Source organism: Anolis carolinensis, chromosome 3 (assembly GCF_035594765.1).
Source record: "Anolis carolinensis isolate JA03-04 chromosome 3, rAnoCar3.1.pri, whole genome shotgun sequence".
Taxonomy (NCBI): domain Eukaryota; kingdom Metazoa; phylum Chordata; class Lepidosauria; order Squamata; family Dactyloidae; genus Anolis; species Anolis carolinensis.
Window position 1 is genome coordinate 9,347,791 of NC_085843.1, and position 24,919 is coordinate 9,372,709.

The 24,919-nt window shown below is 41.5% G+C and overlaps 1 protein-coding gene across 5 annotated transcripts in view; it reads left to right on the top strand.

Annotated features, from left to right (window-relative positions):
• myo7a (myosin VIIA) overlaps positions 1-24,919 on the top strand; it is a 160,267-nt gene that overhangs the window by 74,474 nt on the left and 60,874 nt on the right. For all 5 annotated transcript variants that reach the window (XM_062974492.1, XM_062974495.1, XM_062974493.1 and 2 more), the window contains 4 exons: positions 2,434-2,571; positions 17,149-17,307; positions 17,409-17,501; positions 22,867-22,961. In XM_062974492.1, the coding sequence (XP_062830562.1) occupies positions 2,434-2,571; positions 17,149-17,307; positions 17,409-17,501; positions 22,867-22,961 (485 nt within the window). The remainder of the gene's footprint in view (positions 1-2,433; positions 2,572-17,148; positions 17,308-17,408; positions 17,502-22,866; positions 22,962-24,919) is intronic.

The window sequence follows — 24,919 nt, forward strand, 5'->3', positions numbered from 1 at the left end:
GAAAAGCTGATTCATACGGTTTTTGTTCGGGTTTTCCAAGCTTTTCCTTTAGAATTAGAAAGGGAAATTTACTCCTGATTGATATTTGTTGGTTATCTTGAGCAATATACACCAAAATGTAGTGTGGCTCCCTGGAGGGATTTGGATTAGGACTGGGATGCCTTTTGCCTTCCATGACCACAACTTAGGGAATCCCGAGTTTGATATGTCAATAAACCTCTGTGGCAGGTCCTCCCGTGTTTCTTCCAGTGGAAGTTGACCATAGAATTGAATTGGATGACATTCAAATGCTTAAAGAGAATTTTTTCCTCCTCGGTTACATGTAGGATGACAGCAGAGGTGTCCATAAATACAGCAATCTACAGATAATTACCGTATATACTCGAGTATAAGTCGACCCAAATATAAGCCAAGGCACCTAATTTTACCACAAAAAATATTGACTCCAGTATAAGCCGAGAGTGGGAAATTTCAGAAATAAAAATAGATACCAATAAAATTACATTAATTGAGGCATCAGTAGGTTAAATGTTTTTAAATATTTACATAAAGCTTAAATTTGAGATAAGACTGTCCAACTCTGATCAAATCATTATTCTCATCTTCTTCAATGTAAAGGTGCTTATGTATCCTTTTAATAAAAATAGAGTAAAATAATAAATGTAATAATAATAAATAATACAGGAAAATAATAAATGTAATAATAAATAGAGTAAAATACATGGAATAGTGACAATAATAGAGTAAAATAATAAATGTAATGATAATCATAGAGTAGAAAAATAAATGTAAGAATACCAATAATAATAGAGAAAAATAATAAATGTACCATATATTCTCGAATATAAGCTGACGCAAATACAAGCCAACCAGGACCCTCATCCGAGTATAAGCCGAGGGGGGCCTTTTCAGTCTTAAAAAAAGGGCTGAAAAACTAGGCTTATACTCGAGTATATACAGTAAATCCTCGATTACATACCGGGCAAATGTAGAAGAGTGACTATAAATCAGTTAGCCCTTATTAAAAGCACATTTTTCTGATGTAATATATTACACTATGGAACAAAATTTGAAAAATGTTCTGTTCCTGGTTTGAAAGTGTTATTTCCTCTTTGACCGTGCGGACCTTACTTTGAAAATAGTTGTCATACTCCAGAAACTTCATTTTTGTAACTGCCACAAACTACCACAAACTATGTTGAATTAATGTGTTGTCAAAGGCTTTCATGGCCGAAATCACAGAATTGTTGTGAGTTTTTTGGGCTGTATGGCCATGTTTCAGAAGCATTCTCTCCTGACATTTCACCCGCATCTGTGGCAGGCATCCTCAGAGGTTGTGAGATGTACTGGGAAAAAAAACTAAGCAAGGGAGGTTTTATAGATCTGTGGAAGGTTCAGGGTGGGACCTGTTTGAGGCCAGACATGAAGCTGGCAAGGCCATTAATGCTAATCAAATTGATTAATTACAACATTCACACTGACCTCCAACAGACAAGAGTTCTTTCTCCCACCCTGAACCTTCCACATATATATAAACATTCCTGTCAGGAGAGAATGTCAGGAGAGAATGCTTCTGGAACATGGCCATACAACCTGAAAAACTCACAACAACCCTATGTTGAATTAGCCGAGATACTATAAGATAGCTATTGAAAAACTATAGCAAAATGTGCTGCAGGATGTCCTACAAAAACAAAGTTTTTTTGCATCTCAATAAATGTCAGGAGAGAATGCTTCTGGAACATGGCCATACAGCCTGAAAAACTCACAACAACCCTATGTTGAATTAGCCGAGACACTATAAGATAGCTATTGAAAAACTATAGCAAAATGTGCTGCAGGATGTCCTACAAAAACAAAGTTTTTTGCATCTCAATAAATGTCAGGAGAGAATGCTTCTGGAACATGGCCATACAGCCTGAAAAACTCACAACAACCCTATGTTGAATTAGCCGAGACACTATAAGATATCTATTGAAAAACTATAGCAAAATGTGCTGCAGGATGTCCTACAAAAACAAAGTTTTTTGCATCTCAATAAACTTTTCCCCATGTTTTTATGATAGAACCAATTAGGAAATGACATTTATAAACCAGGAACAAAAAATGGTGTTGCCTGGTGTTATCACCCATTCCTTATAGAAAGATACGATAATGCTTTGAATCAAGGAGTTCCTGAATTCTACAGCTAACCTTTCCGGAAAGGAAGATTCATTGCATTTGAGAGAAAAAGCTTGCCTTCTCCCTTGAGTCTAGATCGTGCTGGAATTGATGAGCAAACTCCCTGACCTGGCATGAAAGCTGCTTCCTATGCAGAAAACATTCTTTACAACCCGCTTGAGAAAAGGGGAAATAGTCTGCTGTTGTTTGTGTTATCTTTTCATTTCCTGACATGGATCCATCGTAACGCTGGCCTTGTTTTTTCTTTCCTAGGGAGCAGAGACTAGGAAGCGTTCCCCGACTCTCAGCAGCCAGTTCAAGCGCTCTTTGGAGCTGCTGATGAGAACCCTCAGCGTCTGCCAGCCGTTCTTCGTCCGTTGCATCAAACCCAACGAGTACAAGAAGCCCATGGTAAGCTCCGTGTTGATTCCGCTTCTACTTCTGAGTCAAGTTACTTGCAGAGAAGCCCTAGATCTTGCATTGCAACCTTGGAATTGTGCCTGTCCTTTTCCTTGCTAGTTCCTCCTGACCGTAGCTTTAGTTTACAAAAGCCAGCGTGGAAGCAGCAGTATTTATTTATTGTGTCAGAAGCAAATTGAGGGTACAGTTACAATGTATTTCTTCAAAACACAAACAAATTTAAAAACTTGACATTATACTACCCTGTTTCCCCGAAAATAAGAGAGTGTCTTATATTAATTTTTGCTCCCAAAGATGCGCTAGGTCTTATTTTCAGGGGATGTCTTATTTTTCCACAAAGAAGAATTCACGTTTATGGTTGGATTTTTTTAAAAAATGAAAATTTATTATCTACTGTACAGTAGTTGTCATCACAAACCAGCATAACCTTTCAAGAATTTCTATATTATATTTTATTGCTATACTGTTTTTAAATTACTGTTTTAAATTTCTGTTTGTATGTACATTTATGTTGTTGTTGTTTGGCTTGTCCCTGTGTAAGCTGCCCTGAGTCCCTTCTGGGAGATGGAGGTGGGATACAAGAATAAAGTTATTATAATATTATTATTATTTCTTGTTACTACCTTTATTTCCATGTACAACAATCTATGGTATGTACATTTACCAATCCTGCATGCTTCCAAACAAAAACTTTGCTAGGTCTTACTTTCGGGGGAGGCCTTATATTTAGCAATTCAGCAAAACCTCTACTAGGTCTTGTTTTCTGGGGATGTCTTATTTTCAGGGAAACAGGGTAGATTTTCTTGGATCTGAAATTGGCCACTTGGAGTGACTCTGGCGTTGCTGTGAGAAGGTCCTCCGTTGTGCATGTGACAGGGCTCAGGCTGCATTGTAGTCAGTGGTCTGTGGTTTGTTCTTCTCCACACTTGCATGTTGTGGGCTCCACTTTGTAGCCCCATTTCTTAAGGTTAGCTCTCCATCTCGTGGTACCAGAGCACCTTCCAGGTTGCCCAGTCTTCTGTGTGCCCAGGAGGGAGGTAGTCATCCGGTCTCTGTCATGGATTGAGGTTCCGGGTTCTAGCCTGCCACCTTTGGACTCTAGCTTGCTGGGGTGTTTTTGCAAGTAGCTCTGTAGATCTTAGAAGGCTATTTCTTGATTTAAGACATTGGCATGCTGGATAATATCCAAACGGGATACGCCGGAGATGTGAATGCCTTGGTCCTTTCATTATTGGCTGCAACTTCCTGACAGAAGTCAGGTGGTGCAAGACCGGCTAAACAGTATAATTTCTCCAGCAGTGTAGGGCGTAGACATCCTGTGATAATGTGGAATGTCTCAATAATAATAATAATAATAATAATAATAATAATAATAATAATAATAATAACTACACTACAAACTAGAGCTGACAGCTGGCACAACAAAACACTGCATGGAAAGTTCCTTGACAAAATTGAAGGAAAAGCTGATAAGGAGAAGACCTGGCTCTGGCTCACGAATGGGACCCTGAAGAAGGAGACAGAAGGCCTGATCCTTGCAGCCCAGGAGCAAGACATCAGGACAAAGGCAATTCAGGCCAAGATTGAAAAATCAGCTGATGACCCAAAATGCAGACTGTGCAAGGAAACCCATGAAACCATTGATCATATCCTCAGCTGCTGTAAGAAAATCGCACAGACAGACTACAAACAGAGGCACAACTATGTGGCCCAAATGATTCATTGGAACTTATGCCTCAAGTACCACCTCCCAGCAGTAAAGAACTGGTGGGATCACAAACCTGCAAAAGTATTGGAAAATGAGCATGCAAAGATACTGTGGGACTTCCGAATCCAGGCTGACAAAGTTCTGGAATACAACACACCAGACATCACAGTTGTGGAAAGGAAAAGGGTTTGGATCATTGATGTTGCCATCCCAGGTGACAGTCGCATTGATGAAAAACAACAGGAAAAACTCAGTCGCTATCAGGACCTCAAGATTGAACTTCAAAGACTCTGGCAGAAACCAGTGCAGGTGGTCCCGGTGGTGATCGGCACATTGGGTGCCGTGCCAAAAGATCTCAGCCGGCATTTGGAAACAATAGACATTGACAGAATCACTGCAAAAAGCCACCCTACTGGGATCTGCGCGCATCATCCGAAAATACATCACACAGTCCTAGACACTTGGGAAGTGTTCGACTTGTGATTTTGTGATACGAAATCCAGCATGTCTATCTTGTTTGCTGTGTCATAATAATAATAATAATAATAATAATAATAATAATAATAATAATAATAATAATAATAATATAATAACAACAACTTTATTTTTATATCCCTCCTCCATCTCTCTGCAGGGATTCGTGGCAGCTAACATTGGGCAAAGCCCAAATATCCACAATAAGCAAAATAAAGTAAAGTTGTGTTGTTGAAGGCTTTCATGGCCGGGATCACAGGGTTGTTGTATGTCTTTCGGGCTGTGTGGCCATGTTCCAGAAGTATTCTCTCCTGACATTTCACCCACATCTATGGCAGGCATCTATGGCAATCAGCTTTCATATGATATTATTTCTAGCACTCAGAGAAAGCAGCAGTGATTTGAGTTCTGAACTGGGGAGATCAGAGTTTGAATCCCCATTGAGTCATGAAAACTTCCCTTAATTGCCTTGGGCAAGTTATACTCTCTCTGCTTAAGGGAAAGCAGTGCAGACCTCCTCCATACACTTTAACTGACATGTTTTGGAAGGGACAGTTTCAATTAATTCTCTGTCCTCCCACTTTCTCAGCTGATTGAAAAACGTACCATTCTCTCTCCTCCTCTCACTTTCCCCCTTTTTTCTCAGCTTTCTTTAATTGAGTTTCAATGAAAGGTTGGAGAAAATGATGTAAAGAAAGTCTTGCAAGGGCACCTTCGAAGGATAAAAAATAAATGTTGTGTTTGTGTACAAAATTCTGTATACAAACACATCACCCAGACTGCTGAACTTCAGTTCAGGGAATAATAGGAAATTTTGTTCAGCAAACTGAAGAGCCATATGTTCTTCATCCCCATATTAAACCTCTAAAGTACAGAGCAAACAAAGTCAGCAAGCAGGTATTAAAATAGGAAATAGTTTCAGGACCCTCTTCCTTGGATCTGCCATAGTATAAAATATGTGGTCTAGAACTCCTGTATAACTTGTTTTATATCTCCTCTGCTTAAAATGTATTACTATAACCTGTTTCAGCATATTGTATATTTTTTTATATTAAGTTAGGTAATGGGATTTAGAATAGGCATATTATAGTTAGTGGGAAACGGCACCAATTTGTGCCTAAAACCTGGAAGATAAGGGAAGGAAGTCTAGAAGGATATGAAGGTGAGAGTCAAGTTTGTTTTTCATGTGAGTTTAAGTGCAAGTGATGCAATGTTTAGATGTATTAGGCCATTACCAAAAGCCATTGCCAAGAGGGACAGAGAGTTTCACCTATGCTGACGATCGTGCCATCACCACTCAAGCAGGGAGCTTTGAAATGGTTGAACAGAAGCTCTCCGAAGCTTTAGGTGCTCTTACTGCCTATGACAGGGAAAACCATCTGATTCCTAATCCATCTAAAATGCAAACGTGTGCTTTTCATCTTCATTGTCTACAAGTCTGTTTGTCTTGATTATTACTGCTTACAGTAAAACTTTGTACTCCAACTTTCTCTCCACTCCAAATTCCAGTAATCTGGTCCAGTCTAGGTACTGGGATCAGGTCCAGTCTGTGCTCAGGGCCAGTCTAGGCAGAACAAAGAGACATCAGAGACGATGGTAAAACTATATACAAAGTTTTACTGTAAGCAGTAATAATCAAGACAAACAGACTTGTAGACAATGGACACAGGACTTGACTCTCAGCAGACAGTACTCGACTCAGAACTAAACTGATGCAATCAGCAATGCACACACACTTGTGTCTGGACACTCCCCAGTTCCAGCCATACATCAAGGTCATCACAGCTTCTTAGTAATTACCTCTTTCCAGACTATAGTACACTCTGGATGATGCAATCAGTATGCAATACAGGCAAGACACAAATTTCATTTAAACACTATCTATACACAAATCCCACATTAACAAAAACCTGGAACCTCAATCCATGGCTTATACTGGATGAGAAAAGCCTCCCTGGGCACACAGAAGCCTGGGTGACTTGGCACTGAACTTACTGTGCTCTGGGACCATGAGATGTAGAGCCAACCTTAAGAAATGAAGCTACAAAGTGGAGTCCACAACATGTGAGTGTGGTGAAGAGCAAACCACAGACCACTTACTACAATGCAGTCTGAGTCCTGCCACATGCACAATGGAGGACCTTCTTACAGCAACACCTGAGGAAATGCAAGTGGCCAGCTTCTGGACAAAGGAAATCTATTATAATGTCAATTTTTAAACTTTGTGTTTTTAAAATATACCATATATACTTGAGTATAAGCCAACCCGAATATAAGCTGAGGCACCTAATTTTACCACAAAAAACTGGGATAACTTATTGACTCAAGTATAAGCCGAGGGTGGTAAATTTCAGAAATAAGAATAGATACCAATAAAATTACACTACTTGAGGCATCAGAAGGTGAAATGTTTTTGAATATTTACATAAAACTGCAATTTAAGATAAGGCTTTCCAACTTTGATTAAATCATCATTCTCATCTTCTTCAATGTAAATGTGCTTATGCATCCTTTTAATAATGATAGAGTAAAATAATAAATGTAATAAGACTAACGAATACAGTCAAATAATAAATGCAATAATAAATAGAGTAAAATAATAAAAATAATAACAATAATAATAATATCAGAGTGAAATAATAAATGTATTAATAGTAATAAAAATAGAGTAAAATAATAAATGTAATAATACCAATAATAATAAATGTACCATATATACTCGAGTATAAGCCAACATGAAGATAAGCTAACCAGGACCCTCACCCAAATATAAGAAGCGGGGGGGGGGGGGGCTTTTTCAGTCCTAAAACAGGGCTGAAAAACTAGGCTTATACTCGAGTATATACAGTACATTAAAACTGTATTTATCTCAATTCGCTTCTGACACAGTAAATAAATACCGAAAGACTGTGAAAAGTGGACTAATGAAACTGCAATATGCAAAATATTTGAATGCTATGCCTATATAGAGTACCGTATATACTTGAGTATAAGCTGGCCTGAATATAAGCCGAGGCACCTAACTTTACCACAAAAATTTGGGATAACTTATTGACTCGAGTATAAGCCAAGGGTGGGAAATGCAGCAGTTACGGGTAAATTTCAAAATAAAAATAGATACCAATAAAATTTCATTAATCGAGGCATCAGTAGGTTAAATGTTTTTGAAGATTTACCGTATTTTAAAGAAAAACAATAAACTAGCTCTATAAGTGGAAAGGTAGGGGCAACAAAAACAATATAGAATCAACAATAACCTAATAATAATAATAATAATAATAATAATAATAATAATAATAATAATAATACATCACACAGTCCTAGACACTTGGGAAGAGTTCGACTTGTGATTTTGTGATATGAAATCCAGCATATCTATCTTGTTTGCTGTGTCATAATAATAATAATAAAAACTTCCTTTGGATCCTACCCTATCTCCCCATGGGGACTCAGGCCAGCTTTCGACATAGTAACAGGCAAACATTCAATGCTTATATAAACAATGTTATGATTGAGCCTCATGGCTCTGTTACTGACAGACGTGGGCGTAAGACTCCTCGAGAGTCAGATACTCTCGAGGAGCGAGAGAGAAAAAGACTGCGAGACATATTTGCAGCACCATCTGACGAAGAGTCTTTCGAAGGGTTTACGGAGAGAATGGAGGAAGGGCTGGTTAGCTCAGAGGAGGATGAGATGGATTGGACTCGGGTAAGGGAGGAATTGGGTGCCACTGGCCATGATGGGACAGAAGATGAATGGGGACCTTCAGGATTAGACCCATGGCTTAGCTGGAGGGATGGGACGGGATCCACAGCTGGAGATGCTGTTGGGCGTAGTCAGAGGTGTTCCAGCTCTGACGAGGAAAGTGATGAGGAAACGCCCGGGTTAAGGAGGACAGCTGACAGTGATGAGGATTTGTAACTGGCATAAAATGGGGCTTGGGAGCAATTGCAAATTGCGTCGGGCAAGGTAATCTGGGCAAACGCTTGGGATTCGTGTGTGTGTGTGGGACGCTTCCCTGAAGACTTGTGTGCTTTCCTGTGCTGAGACGTAAGTTGATTGGAATCCAGGGTCAGACGGCGGGAGGGATTGTGTGGGCATTTGTTTGTGCAAACCTGTGCTTACTCTTATTAGCTTGACCTTCCGTCGTCTTCTTGACGGACGCCATCTCCTGCTTTGAGAACTCGGACTGAACTGACCACGGCTTGTCTTCCCCCCCTTCTTGGACTTGGAAAAACTACAAACGTCTGCTTCTGGCTTTGAACTACGGAACGGAACTGGTCTACTCTACTGCTAAAATCCCTGGCTGATTTGTTCGTGTTGGAATCCTGTCTGCTGTGTGTGTGGGAGCGACGCAAGTTACTCTAAAAACAGTGTTGGCAGCAGAGAGGAATCTGCTGCCAATTAGTTGCATTTTTTGTATCTTTTGTTCCTTGGCTTTCGTTTTGTTTATACCCAGGCTGAAGAAAGCAGTTTGTTTTTACCCGGATTAAACTCCGGTTTAATCCGGTTTATCTTTTGAACATTTACTTTTGCCCCTTTTTGCTCCTAAAGGCGAAAATTGCCTGGCCCTTGTGTTTTACGGGCATTTTTGAGTTCTGTAATCTAATAAACTCTGTTACTTTGAATCTTGTGGCGTTCTGTCCTTGACAGATTGCCCGACGCCCATAAAAGGTTTATTGCAGCAATAAACCCGTCAGGAAGACGATGGATGAGTTAAGGGTCAAATTAGACCAATTGCAAACGGCTTTTACCGTTAGCCAAACAGCTCATGCCGTGAAAGGACATGTTTTGACTCCTGAACGCTTTGACGGAACCAGGTGCAAGTTGCCAACCTTTTTGGCACAAGTGGAGCTTTATTTTTCTCAGCTCAGTGCTCATGCTTTTCCTACAGACACTAGCAAGGTGGCCTTTATTTTGAGTTTGTTGACCGGTCCCGCAGGACAATGGGCCACTAATTTAATTTTGGGAAATGACCCAGTCAAGGACAATTTGAATGATTTCAAAAAGTTATTAACTGATACTTTTGGGGATCCTCTCCGCACGGAGAACGCTGGGTGGGCTCTGTATCGGTTGAAACAGGGAAAGGGGACTGTTTTGGATTACTTAAATAAGTTTAACCTGTATCGCCACCAGCTGGATTGGGGGGAAAATGCATTCATGCTTTTATTTACTGCCGGGTTAAGTGATATGCTCCAGGATGAATTAGCACGCTTGGAGCCGGCTGAAAACTGGGACGCCTTAGTAGCTAAGGTGCTGCGTTTAGACGCAAGGTTCGAGGCTCGTAAACATTCAAAAGCAATGTGTGCGCCACCCATGCATGTAACCAGGGCACCTGTGGTGATGGGGGAAGAGCCCATGGAGCTTGGGGTCTTTAAAAAGCTGTCTACAGAGGAAAAGAGCCGTAGGAGGCAGCTGGGCTTGTGTTTGTACTGTGGGAATGCTGGGCATTTTGCCAAAAATTGTAATGTGAAACCTTCCCAGCTTTCGGGAAAAGGCCAGCCCTAGTGCGACGTGAGTCCAACGCACTAGGGCTCCTCAAGCAGTCAACTGAGGGGAGGAAGCATGTTTTCGTACCCATTACATTATCTGTTAGGGGAAGGGAACTTGTTTCTACTTTGGCACTGCTGGACTCAGGGGCCACGGTCTCTTATGTAGATATTGAGTTTGCTAAGAAGCATGGCATTCCTAGAGTGCGCAAGGCATGCGACGTGTGGGTGGAAGGAGCAGATGGGAGACTGCTGGAGACTGGGGTGGTTAATCAGGAAACCTCAGCAGTAACGTGGGAGGTGCAGGGAGTAACGGGAACGTTTGTGTGGGATATTACGAGCTTGCCTAGATATGATGTGATCCTGGGGATGGATTGGCTAGCTGTAGTAAACCCACAAGTAGATTGGGCAACACGTAAAGTGATCTTAAAGAGGCAGGATTGTTGCACTTTAAATGTTACTCATTCTGATATGGAGGGAGTGCCTGCTGAGTATGGGGAGTTCTCTGATGTATTTTGTAAAAGAGAAGCGGACAAATTACCACCGCACAGGCCATATGATTGCGCCATCAAGTTGGCAGAAGGTGCGAAACTGCCAGCAGGGAGGCTGTATGCCTTGACTGTACCGGAAAGGCAAGCTTTGCGGGAGTTTCTAGATGAAAATTTAGCCAAGGGGTTTATTCGCCCATCTAGTTCTCCAACTGCGGCACCAGTATTCTTTGTAGCCAAAAAGACTGGGGAACTTAGGCTGGTCTGCGACTATCGGATCCTAAACAAATACACCATTCGGGATAGGTACCCGCTCCCTTTAATCTCGGAACTGTTATCAAGGGTGCAAGGGGCTAAGGTCTTTACCAAGCTTGACCTGCGGGGGGCCTATAACTTAATCCGTATACGGGAAGGGGATGAATGGAAGACGGCATTTAACACGTGTTTCGGATGCCACGAGTTCCGAGTCATGCCTTTTGGGCTTTGTAATGCTCCTGCGGTCTTCCAGAGGTTCATGAACGATGTGTTCAGGGACCTAATTGACCAATTTTTAGTGATTTATTTGGATGATATCTTGATTTTTTCTAAGGACGAGAAAGAACATCGTCAACATGTCAAGCAGGTTCTGCACCGACTGCGGGCTAATGGGCTTTTCGCCAAGGCTTCCAAGTGCGTCTTTCATGTGCCTGAAGTGGAGTTCCTAGGTCATGTAGTGTCAGGTAGGGAACTTAAAATGGACCCACATAAGGTTGACGCCGTCAACTCATGGCAGGAGCTGAAGACTAAGAAGGATGTACAAAGGTTCTTAGGTTTCGCTAATTACTACCGGGAGTTTATTCCGAATTTTGCAAAGCTCACGGTACCTTTGACGCAGCTTCTGCGCAAGAAACAGCCATTTGTGTGGGGGCGGGAAGCTCACGAGGCGTTTCTACAACTTAAGTCTAGTTTTCAATCGGACAACATACTAACCCATCCTGATGTTGACAAACCGTTCGTGGTAGAAGCGGACGCTTCTAGCTACGCGTTGGGGGCTGTATTGTCTCAGAAGGATTCCTCAGGGACCTTGCGTCCCTGTGGATTTTACTCGCGGCAACTAACACCCTTCGAGCAGAACTATACCATATGGGAGAAGGAGTTGTTGGCGATTAAGGTGGCGTTTGAGGTGTGGCGGCACTGGCTTGAAGGGGCACGGCACCAGATCGTGGTCAGGTCTGATCATAAGAACTTAGAGCACTTGCAAACAGCAAAGAAGTTAAACCAGCGTCAAATCCGCTGGGCTTTGTTTTTCTCCAGGTTTAACTTCAAGGTGCAGTTCGTGGAGGGGAAGGCAAACTTGCGGGCCGATGCTTTATCCCGCAAGCCAGAATTTAAGACCAATGAGCAGGTAGTATGTCAGACCATCTTGCCTACTGCCTCGCTGTGTGTTGTAGATAATGAGCTCGGGTTACATGACCAGATCCTTGAGGCTCAGAAAGATGATGTGTGGACACAGGAGCAACTGATGCTGCTCTCAGCAGGTAACCGTACCATACTGCCGCATCTCCAAGATCAAGACGGGGTATTGGTGCGTAGGGGGCAGGTTTACGTACCAGTGGGGGCCCTCAGGTTGGAGGTGATTAGAGCCCACCATGACGAACCCATGGCTGGGCACTTTGGCAGGTTCAAGACCGTACAGCTTATCACCAGGAGTTACTGGTGGCCAAAGATGCGGCAAGACATTCTGCGCTTTTGTGACAGCTGCGCCGTTTGCCAGCAGAGTAAGACGCCTGTTGGGCGCCCTAGAGGGTTGTTGTCGTCTCTACCTGTTCCGGAGAGGCCATGGCAAATCATTTCCATGGATTTTATTTCAGATTTGCCTAAGTCTGGGGGTTATACTTGTATTTGGGTGGTGGTGGATTTATTTAGTAAACTGGCTCATTTTATTCCTTGTTCAACCATTCCGGCGGCCCCTACGTTGGCCTTACTATTTACTAAGCACATCTATCGTTTGCACGGAGCACCCGAGGTGATTATTTCAGATAGGGCTCCGCAATTTGTGTCACGCTTTTGGAAACACTTCCATGAGTGCTTGGGGACTAAGTTGAACGTTTCTTCAGCTTTTCATCCGCAAACGGATGGACAGTCGGAACGGGTTAATGGGCTCTTAGAGCAGTATCTGCGTTGTTTTTGTTTAGATCAACCCACGGCTTGGGTGAAGTGGCTACCGGTGGCGGAGTTTGCTTACAACAATGCGGTGCACACGTCTAGTCAGCATACGCCGTTTGAGCTAACTTATGGTTTTCACCCACGGGGAGGTGTGGCGCCGTCGACCAATGTGGTCTCTTCGGACCCTGTGTACCGCTCTTCGGAAATGGCTGCATTGCATGATGTTGCCCGTCGCTTACTGCTGGAAGCTAAGGCAACGCAGAAGACTCAGGCTGACCGCCACAGGCAGGCAGGGGAGGAGTTGGAAGAAGGGGATTTGGTGTGGTTATCTTCCAAACATATTAAACAGGCTGGGGGAAAGTTTGCGCCTCGGTATTTGGGTCCCTTTCCTATCGTTAAAAAGATTTCTTCTGTTGCGTTTCGTTTGCGTTTACCGTCTAGTTTAAAGGTCCATCCAGTCTTTCATCGTTCGCTGTTGAAACTTGATACTTCTAGTCGTCGTGGTGCTATAGCGGAGGGTATCACTGCCACTTCTCCGCCATCGGGGGAGGAGGCCTTTGTGAGAGGGGATAGTGTTATGATTGAGCCTCATGGCTCTGTTACTGACAGACGTGGGCGTAAGACTCCTCGAGAGTCAGATACTCTCGAGGAGCGAGAGAGAAAAAGACTGCGAGACATATTTGCAGCACCATCTGACGAAGAGTCTTTCGAAGGGTTTACGGAGAGAATGGAGGAAGGGCTGGTTAGCTCAGAGGAGGATGAGATGGATTGGACTCGGGTAAGGGAGGAATTGGGTGCCACTGGCCATGATGGGACAGAAGATGAATGGGGACCTTCAGGATTAGACCCATGGCTTAGCTGGAGGGATGGGACGGGATCCACAGCTGGAGATGCTGTTGGGCGTAGTCAGAGGTGTTCCAGCTCTGACGAGGAAAGTGATGAGGAAACGCCCGGGTTAAGGAGGACAGCTGACAGTGATGAGGATTTGTAACTGGCATAAAATGGGGCTTGGGAGCAATTGCAAATTGCGTCGGGCAAGGTAATCTGGGCAAACGCTTGGGATTCGTGTGTGTGTGTGGGACGCTTCCCTGAAGACTTGTGTGCTTTCCTGTGCTGAGACGTAAGTTGATTGGAATCCAGGGTCAGACGGCGGGAGGGATTGTGTGGGCATTTGTTTGTGCAAACCTGTGCTTACTCTTATTAGCTTGACCTTCCGTCGTCTTCTTGACGGACGCCATCTCCTGCTTTGAGAACTCGGACTGAACTGACCACGGCTTGTCTTCCCCCCCTTCTTGGACTTGGAAAAACTACAAACGTCTGCTTCTGGCTTTGAACTACGGAACGGAACTGGTCTACTCTACTGCTAAAATCCCTGGCTGATTTGTTCGTGTTGGAATCCTGTCTGCTGTGTGTGTGGGAGCGACGCAAGTTACTCTAAAAACAGTGTTGGCAGCAGAGAGGAATCTGCTGCCAATTAGTTGCATTTTTTGTATCTTTTGTTCCTTGGCTTTCGTTTTGTTTATACCCAGGCTGAAGAAAGCAGTTTGTTTTTACCCGGATTAAACTCCGGTTTAATCCGGTTTATCTTTTGAACATTTACTTTTGCCCCTTTTTGCTCCTAAAGGCGAAAATTGCCTGGCCCTTGTGTTTTACGGGCATTTTTGAGTTCTGTAATCTAATAAACTCTGTTACTTTGAATCTTGTGGCGTTCTGTCCTTGACAAACAATGCAGAGCTAGATATACATCTATAAATATAGATACTAATTTCACATACGCATTTCCCCCTGAAACATTTGTAAATCCCCTGTGTGTGTGTGTGTGTGCATTTCCCCTACAATATGTGTAAGCCGTGTGTGTGTGTGTGTGTGTGTGTGTGTGTGTGTGTATTCATATCTATCTAGACATGTCTATATATATATTTGTGTGTTCATTTCCCCCCTGTAATATTTGCAAGCCCTATATATAGGTAGGTAAGAATATATTCATATCTATCCAGACATCTCTCTTTATATAGATATTTGCAGAGACCTGCAAACATATAAGGGTAAATTCATATATAAAAATAATGTATATATATGGCTACAGATACACAGGTACATGGATCTATATGTATAAAGGATTTGCAAAGACCTGCAAACATATGAGGTGAAATTCATATATAAAATTAATGCATATAGATACACATATAAAGGTACATAGTGATGGCAAAAGCTTGCAAGGGGTTAATGCCTATATATCTGTAAGAGAGTTTAACAAATATTTCAGGGGATAATGCTTTCATAAGATTAATGAATATATATATATGTATTTCTTCTTCCTGACTTGTGTCTTTCTCTTTTCAAAACATTCCCTTGATTAAGAGTGAGGGAGGCTTCAGCTCATAAATAAGGGCTGAAAAACTCAGCTTATCTTTGAGTATATATGGTATGTACCTATTGCAACCCTCCATCCTGACGATAGTGTGCTGCACTTTCAATAAAGTTCTTCTATTCTTCAAAGGTAGACTTATTTTGAGAGACCGGTTAGGACTACAGCCGAAAAATAGGCTTTATATATGGAGAATAAAAGAAAAACATTCCTTCTGGGAGATGGAGTTTGGCCTGAGGTCAGGAAGGGCCAAAAGCTGATAGGGGCAGGAAGCAGGATTTCAGGAAACCAAAGAAAAGTGGAAAGATCTTTGCCTGTTGTTATGTGACATTTACTCTTCTCCTTTTTTTAAGTGTAGTATCCGAGCATGGCGTTTTGTAGATCCAAAGGAAAAAAAAGCTATTTTGGTTTTTATCCAAATGACAGTATTTTTATTACCAAGTGAATCTTCCTGGTACAAATTGTTTTCAGAGCAGCTGTGGAAGGAGGACTTGTATTGAAAAATGGCAAGTTGTTCTGGGAATAAATGCAGTCAATCAGTTCGAAAACAGCTGTTAAATCAGGCTTGGGCAAACTTTGGCCCTCCAGGTGTTTTGGACTTCAACTCCCACAATTCCTAACAGCCTACCGGCTGTTAGGAATTGTGGGAGTTGAAGTCCAAAACACCTGGAGGGCCAAAGTTTGCCCAGGCCTGATCTAAACCTTAAAGTCCATTGAGTGTGTTATATTATAATGGTTCAGTCTTTTTTTTAAAAAAATAATGTTTTTATTAAGTGTTTCTGTACATAGAAAGAGTGGGAACAATGGTGGGTATAGGAAAGATAGAATGAGAAAAAAATTAGAAGAAGCAAAAAAAATAAAGAAGAAATATAGATAGATAGATAGATAGATAGATAGATAGATAGATAGATAGATAGATAGATGTATTTGCCTTCCAATTCATTCCTTTCAGGCATGTTCCATATCCATCTTATATAGTTCCCGCCTTCTGTCTTTTATGTTTATAAGTATCATTATCTTACTGACTTCTCATATTGATTCTATAATTAATGGTGTTCGTTGCTTCTCTAGGAAGTCCTTGACTCTTGACCAGTCTGTTACTTTATTTATTTATTATTTATTTACAGTATTATTTATTTACAGGGGACTCAGGGTGGATTACAATGAACACATATATGGCAAACATTCAATGCCAACAGACAAACAACATATATAGACAGACACAGAGGCATTTAACTTTTTTTTTTCCAGCTTCACGATTCCGGCCACAGGGGGAGCTGTTGCTTCACTGTCCACTAGTGGCTGTACTTCCTCATTCCTTTCCTTGTGTTTTGCTGGCAGTTTTATGATGTTGTAAATTAGTTAAATTAGCCTCCCGCATAAAGCGTACCTAAATTTCCCTAATTGACAGATGCAACTGTCTTTCGGGGCTGCATAGGTCAACAGCAAGCCGGGCTATTTAATGTTCGGGGGCTTAATCCGACCCGGGCTTCGAACTCATGACCTCTCGGTCAGTAGTGATTTATTGCAGCTGGTTACTAGCCAGCTGCACCACAGCCTAATGTCCTAATTTAATTATTTTTGTCCGAATGTCCATTTGTATAATCTCAAGTACTTTAGTAGTCCATTCATGTATGTCTGGTATTTCTTTTTGTCTCCGTTTTTTGGCTATGATAATTCTAGCTGCTGTGGTTAGATAAAAGAACAATTTCTCTTGGTTTTTGTCTAATTTGATGTCAGTGATACTCAAGAGGAAGTATTCTGGTTCAATCTGATGTGTATTTCTAGTGAGACTCAATTCCGTTTTTGTTGTTCTTGCAACTTTGGAAAAAGTTTGAAGTTCATTTCAGTATCTGTACTTTAAAGTGATCACATCAAACACTCTTCTTTTTACAGCTGTTTGACCGGGAGCTCTGTGTCCGCCAGCTGAGGTACTCCGGGATGATGGAGACCATCCGGATCCGCAGGGCTGGCTACCCCATCCGTTATACCTTTGTGGAGTTTGTGGACAGGTACCGGGTGCTCATGCCTGGGGTGAAACCAGCGTACAAACAGGTACAATGATTAAACAACGTCTTTTAAAGAACATTCTTCATCTCTCTTGTACAAGAGAGACAGTAGCCAGAGGCATAGCTACACCATGCTATTTCTTTTAGGGTGACCTGCGAGGAACATGTCAGCGTATTGCTGAAGCTGTATTAGGGAAAGACGATGACTGGCAGATTGGCAAAACAAAGATATTCCTGAAGGTAAGATGGCAATCAAGTTATAGAGCCGGGTGAGCCCACCTTTGGTCACTACCTTCTTTTGCTTTGGTTGTATTCACATGTTGCACAATTTCATCTAGCCATACCCAACAAAATGTGTCACCTCTAGGTCCTCCAGGTGATTCTATGGTATGTTTCTAGTAGTAGTTACTATAGAATCACTCCGATGCAATTCAGTGGTATGCTGGGACTGCAAGTTATGTTGTTGATGGTATTCAGGTGTATCAGTGGTTTCAGGTACCCACAGATCAACCAGGAACCTATGTGGATAAAGCAGAGGATGTGATAGAACGTGATAACCTAATTAGATGGAGCCCCTGGTGGCGCAAGATTGCTGACCGACAGTTCGGTGGTTCGAATTCGGGGAGAGCGGGTGAGCTCTCTGTCAGCTCCAGCTTCCCATGTGGGGACATGGGAGAAATTTCCCACAAGGATGGTAAAATATCAAACATCCGGGGGCCCCTCTGGGCAACCGAGTATAATCCTAGTTTTTCAGTCCTTTTTTTAGGACTAAAAAAGCCCCCCTCGACTTATACTCAGGTGAGGATCCTGGTTGGCTTATATTTGGGTCAGCTTATACTCGAGAATATATGGTATATTTATTATTTTTCTCTATTATTATTGGTATTATTACATTTATTATTGGTATTATTACATTTATTATTTTACTCTATTATTATTATTACATTTAATATTTCACTCTTATTATTACATTTATTATTGTACTCTATTATTGTTGCTTCTATTACATTTATTTTACTCTATTTTTATTATTATTAATCCATTTATTATTTCACTCTGATATTATTATTATTATTACATTTATTATTCTACTCTATTTATTATTACATGTATTATTTGTTGGATTATGGTTGTATGTGTATGAAATGTAAATCAAGTGTTTTCTGCTGTTAGGCAAGAGTGTGTGTTTCAGCAATGAAACAGTTAACAGCAGGCTAGTTTTGATTGACAGTCTGTTGTGACTGCTATGACCTATCAGGCATGATTTCTGGCTTTGGAGGTTGGAACTTCCTTCAGACTGAGGAATGTGCTTTCTTATCTCTGTGTGTGTTGAGCTGTGCTTGCCGAGGCGAGAGGCAAGAAGAAGAATGCCAGCTCAGAGCGATGGCTTTTGCTATGCTTTGTAAATATGTATTATAGATATTGAAATAAATGTTTGGACTTTAGACAACGGATGTCTTTGAGTCTGACATTGGAAAGAGGAATTGGTGAGGCAGACGATTGCAACCAATTCATCAGGGTGCTGGTGTGCAGAGGATCAATGGTGTTTTGAAGAAACCCACCCAGCATGCACCCTGACCCCAGCCGACATTATTTTACTCTATTATTATTAAAAGGATACATAAGCACATTTACATTGAAGAAGATGAGAATAATGATGTAATCAGAGTTAGACAGTCTTATCTTAAATTAGAGCTTGATGTAAATATTCAAAAACATTTAACCTACTGATGCCTCAATTAATGTACAGTAGAGTCTCACTTATCCAACACTCAGTTATCCAACGTTCTGGATTATCCAACGCATTTTTGTAGTTAATGTTTTCAATATATCGTGATATTTTGGTGCTAAATTCGTAAATACAGTAATTACGACATAGCATTACTGCGTATTGAACTACTTTTTCTATCAAATTTGTTGTATAACATGATGTTTTGGTGCTTAATTTGTAAAATCATAACCTAATTTGATGTTTAATAGGCTTTTCCTTAATGCCTCCTTATTATCCAACATATTCGCTTATCCAACATTCTGCCGGCCCGTTTATGTTGGATAAGTGAGACTCTACTGTAATTTTTTGGTATCTATCTGTTTTTATTTCTGAAATTTCCCACCCTCGGCTTATACTTGAGTCAATGATTTCCCAGATGACTCGGCTTATATTAGGGTTGGCTTATATTCGAGTATATACGGTACTTCTTTCTTCCAGCTTCTGTGCAAAATAGTTACTCCCTAATCTTTATATGCTTCTGTGACATGAGGACCTCTAGATATTGCGGAATTGCAATGCCTAGAAGCCCTACTTAAGTTAGTCAATGCACTCCAGACTTCTTGGAGATAGAGACTGACATCTTCCCACATGTTGGTCTTGTGGGTCCGAAGACCAAGCAAAGAAGTGCATTCCTTGAGTGCAACACTAACCCAGTGTAGCCTGCACACTTATTTTTAAGCATATCCCTCTTTTGCCTCTTTGGAAAGAGTGAGCTCTCTCATGTCAGAAAGCATTATCAGGATCAGGCAGATGTTTGTACAGGAAATTGGGAAGGGCAGTGGTCGAAAGGTCTGCTCAGGAGCTGACTTGGTTTAAAAACACATGAGGCCGTTATAGGCGCCTTGACAACAGCGGTCCTAGAAAGAAGCCAAAGATTAGAGGGCAGGGGAAGAAAATCCTTTCAGCAAGCTCATTTCGCAAACTCAATTTTGTTCACGGACAGGAAGTGTGAACCGATAAAGGCTTACACACCCTCCCCCCTTTTCCTCATCGCTTTGACATGACTAAATCTGTAAAGAGTTAACTGATAAAGGGGTATTCTGGCATTTCCAAATGTCGCTACGTTTATTTTGAGAATGCATGAGCCGCCTTATGTTAAGCCCTCTAAAACTGGATTTACAATGCAATATAATGCCATTTTGGAGCCCCCGGTGGCGCAGCGTGTTAAAACGCTGAGCTGCTGAACTTGCAGACCAAAAGGTTGCAGGTTCGAATCCAGGGAGCGGCATGAGAGCCTGCTGTTAGCTCCAACTTCTGCCAACCTAGCAGTTCAAAAACATGCCAATGTGGGTAGATCAATAGGTACCGCTCCGGCGGGAAGGTAACAGCGTTCCATGCAGTCATGCCAGCCACATGACTTGGAGGTGTCTATGTACAACGCCGGCTCTTCAGCTTAGAAATAGAGAAATAGAGATGAGCACCAACCCCCAGAGTTGGACACGACTATTAGTAAATAATTTACTATTAGTAAATGTAAGAGATTCTAGAGGGCTATGATCTACCACTGTTTCTAATCAAATCCAGTTTTGATTGATGTTAGTAAGATACCATAATCCCCTTCTTTGGCAGCTTGTATAACAAGTGCCACTAAAAGTTGTGTGTATATATATATATATATATATATATATATATATATATATATATTTGTGTGTTCATTTCCCCCCTGTAATATTTGCAATCCCTATATATAGGTAGGTAAGAATATATTCATATCTATCCAGACATCTCTCTTTATATAGATAATTATATCTATATAGAATTTGCAGAGACTTGCAAACATATGAGGGTAAATTCATATATAAAAATAATGTGTATGTATGGCTACAGATATACAGGTACATGGATCTATATGTATAAAGGATTTGCAAAGACCTGCAAACATATGAGGAGAAAATTCATATATTAATGTATATAGATAGATACACATATAAAGGTCCATAGAGATTGCAAAAACTTGCAAGAGATTAATGCCTATATATCTGTAGGAGAGTTTAACAAATATTTCAGGGGGAAATGCTTTCATAAGATTAATGAAAATATATATTTCTTCTTCCTGACTTGCAAGGGTGTCTCTCTTTTCAAAGCATTCCCTTGATTAAGAGCGAGGGAGGCTTTGCAAAAGAAAACACACTGATAAGGGAGGAGAAGAGAAAAATATATCACATATTGCAAGCAACAGCCGGCAGGCTCTGTTGCCAGCCTTGACCTTGACCCGATCATAAGCTGGGGGAGGCTTTTTCAGCTCATTAAAAGGGCTGAAAAACTCAGCTTATCTTCGAGTATACATGGTAGTTTGAGAGGCTGGGGATGGAGACCCAAATAAACCCGAGCAAATCAACGCTGATGTCTTTCTAGAAGCCAAGGTGACTAAGCGAAGACTGTTGTACTTTCACCATATCATGAGAAGACTTGACTCCTTAGAATTGTGGTTCTCAACCTTATTTATTTATTTTTATTTGCAGTATTTATATTCCGCCCTTCTCACCCCGAAGGGGACTCAGGGCGGATCACATTATATACATATAGGGCAAACATTCAATGCCCATATACACATAGAACCGAGACAGACGCAGAGGCAATTTAACCTTCTCCTGAGCGGATGTTCGATTCTGGCCACAGGGGGGAGCAACTGCTTCATCATCCACTGTGACAGCATTTCCTCATTCCAACGTCGTAAATTAGTTAAATTTGCCTCCCCACTTTATAAGTGGTACCTTATTTCCTATTTGATAGATGCAACTATCTTTCGGTTTGCTAGGTCAGCAATGAGCAGGGGCTATTTTTTTAATTGATGGGCGCTCACCCTCATGGTCAGAATGGTTTATTGCAGCAGGCTGCTCACCAGCCTGCGCCACAGCCCGGCCCCAATTAATACAGTTCCTCAAATCGTGGTGACCCCCAACCATAAAATTATTTTTGTTGTTACTTCATAGCATTAATTTTGCTACTGTTGTGAATAATAATGTAAATATCTGGTATGCAGGAAGTATTTTCATTCACTCAACCAAATTTGGCAAAAATACCTGATACGCCCAAATTGGTGGGATTGGGGGGGAGTTGATTTTGTCATTTGGGAGTTATAGTTGCTGGGATTTATACAAGTTTACCTACAATCAAAGAGCATTCTGAACTCCACCAACAATGGAACGGAACCAAACTTGGCACACAGAACTCCCACGACCAACAGAAAATACTGGAAGAGTTTGGTGGGCACTGACCTTGAGTTTTAGAGTTGTAGCTCACCTACATCCAGAGAGCACTATGGACTCAAACAATGATAGATCTGAATCAAACTCGGCACAAATACTCAATATGCCCAAATTTGAACATTGGTAGAGTTTGGGGAAAATCGATCTTGGCATTTCGGAATTGTAGTTGCTGGGATTTATAGTTCACCTACAATCAAAGAGCCCCAACAATCTAATTGAGCCAAACGTCCCACACAGAATCCCCATAATCAACAGAAAGTATCTTAGAAAATGTAGTAATACTTGGTATGTAAGATAGAAGGGGCCATAGAAAAAGAGGAAGACTCCACTGCAGGTGGATATAGACTCAATCAAAGACGCCATGGCTGTCCTGAGTCTGCAAGGCTTGCCATCAAGATAACTTCGGCATATGGAAACCCCATAAATGAGAGATCCCCAAATCACCCTATTTTCAACGACTTGTGACTTGGAGGTCTTTCATTCATGGGGTTGCCATATGCCGAAGTTGTCTTGATGGCAGTTAATAACAATCATCCCCATTGTTGGCTGCACTAACTTATTTTGGTTCCATTCATCTGGTGTCCAGAAATGACAACCCTGTCTCTTTTCATTCCACACTCCATAGGATCACCACGATATGCTCCTGGAGATAGAGAGGGACAAAGCCATCACCGACAAGGTCATCCTCATCCAAAAAGTGGTCCGTGGATTTAAAGACAGGTACGGAGTATGGTTATTATGAAAACCGGTTCACTCTCATAGTTCTTGTTGTACGTGCTTGTTTCCTGAAATGCCACTTGGAATCTAGCAAGTGATGAAAGTTTGTTCTTTGCCTTGAAACCATTCACTTGGAAACCATTTGCTGCTCCTTATTCTGTGGGTCTCATATGTACATGACTCTTAGTAAGTTTGCAAATCTCTGTCCAGCAAATCTGTGTGCGCAGTATCTGCTTTGAACTGGATTATATGAGTCTACACTGCCATATAATCCAGTTCAAAGCAGATAATCTGGATTTTATATCGCTTAAAATGTGATATAGAATCATAGAGCTGGAAGAGACCTCGTGGGCCATCCAGTCCATGATATGAAGATCATATTTATTTATTTACAGTCTTTATATTCCGCCCGTCTCACCCCGAAGGGCATGATCACAATGCACCTATACATGGCAAACATTCAATGCCATTAGACATATGACATATAGATAGACAGACAGACACACAGAGACAATTTAACATTTTCCAGCTTCATGAGGGTGTGCTCGATTCCGGTCACAGGGGGAGCTGCCGCTTCATCATCCACTTGTGACACCGAGTCCTTGATGGAGTACTTCCTCATTTCTTTCCTCACGCTGCTAGAAGTTTTCATGGTGTCGTAAATGAGTTAAATTAGCCTCCCCACATAAGGTAAAGGTAAAGGTTTTCCCCTAATGTTAAGTCCAGTCGTGACCGACTCTGGGGGTTGGCGCTCATCTCCTTTTCTAAGCCGAAGAGCCGCCGTTGTCCATAGATACCTCCAAGGTCATGTGGCTGGCATGACTGCATGGAGCGCTGTTACCTTCCCACCGGAGCAGTACCTATTGATCTACTCACATTTGCATGTTTTCGAACTGCTAGGTTGGCAGGAGCTGGGGCTAACAGCGGGCGCTCATTCTGCTCCCGGGATTTGAACCTGGGACCTTTTGGTCTGCAAGTTCAGCAGCTCAGCACTTTAAGGCACTGTGCCACCAGGGACCCCTCCCCACATAAAGCGGTACCTACATTTTCTACTCAACAGGTGCAACTGTCTTTTGAGCTGCTTAGGTCAACAGTGAGCTAGACTAATAATGGTCGGGAGCTCAATCCGACCCAGGCTGGCTTCAAACACTTGACCTCTTGGTCAGTAGTGATTTATTGCAGCTGGCTACTAACCAGCTGCGCCACATCCCAGCCCCTGGATTCAACTGGAAAGAGTTTCTACCTAAGTATTAGGAATAACTTATTTGTTTGACAGTAGAACAGATTTCCTTGAAGAGTGGTAGAGTCTCAATTTTAGAGGTACTTTAAATAGAGTTTGATGGACATATTTTGGGACTGCTTCAATGGTGTATAGCTGCAAGTCAAGGGGTTGAACTAGATGGCCCTTGTAATGCCTTGCAAATGTATGAGTCTGCCATGCTTTGCTCTCTCCTGAAATAAACCTTGATGGGCTTTATTCAGCTGTCTTTGCTCTGGAGAATAGAAGAGGAAGAGCTATTGCTTAGTGACAGATATATCTTCCACTGTCTCAGCAGAAAGCAAAAGATTTTCCATATAAAAATTGCATATACAGGCTCACACAAGACAAATTATGAACTAATGTATAGAGCAGAGCCAGTGTGGTTTAAGTATTGGATGACACTGGAGACTGGGTTTCGAAGCTCCATTCAATCATGGAAACCCATTAATAATAATAATAATAATAATAATAATAATAATAATAATAATAATAATAATAATAATAAAAAAAAAAGAACTGGTGGGATCACAAACCTGTAAAAGTATTGGAAAATGAGCATGCAAAGATACTGTGGGATTTCCGAATCCAGACTGACAAAGTTCTGGAACACAACACACCAGACATCACAGTTGTGGAAAAGAACAAGGTTTGGATCATTGATGTTGCCATCCCAGGTGACAGGCGCATTGACAAAAAACAA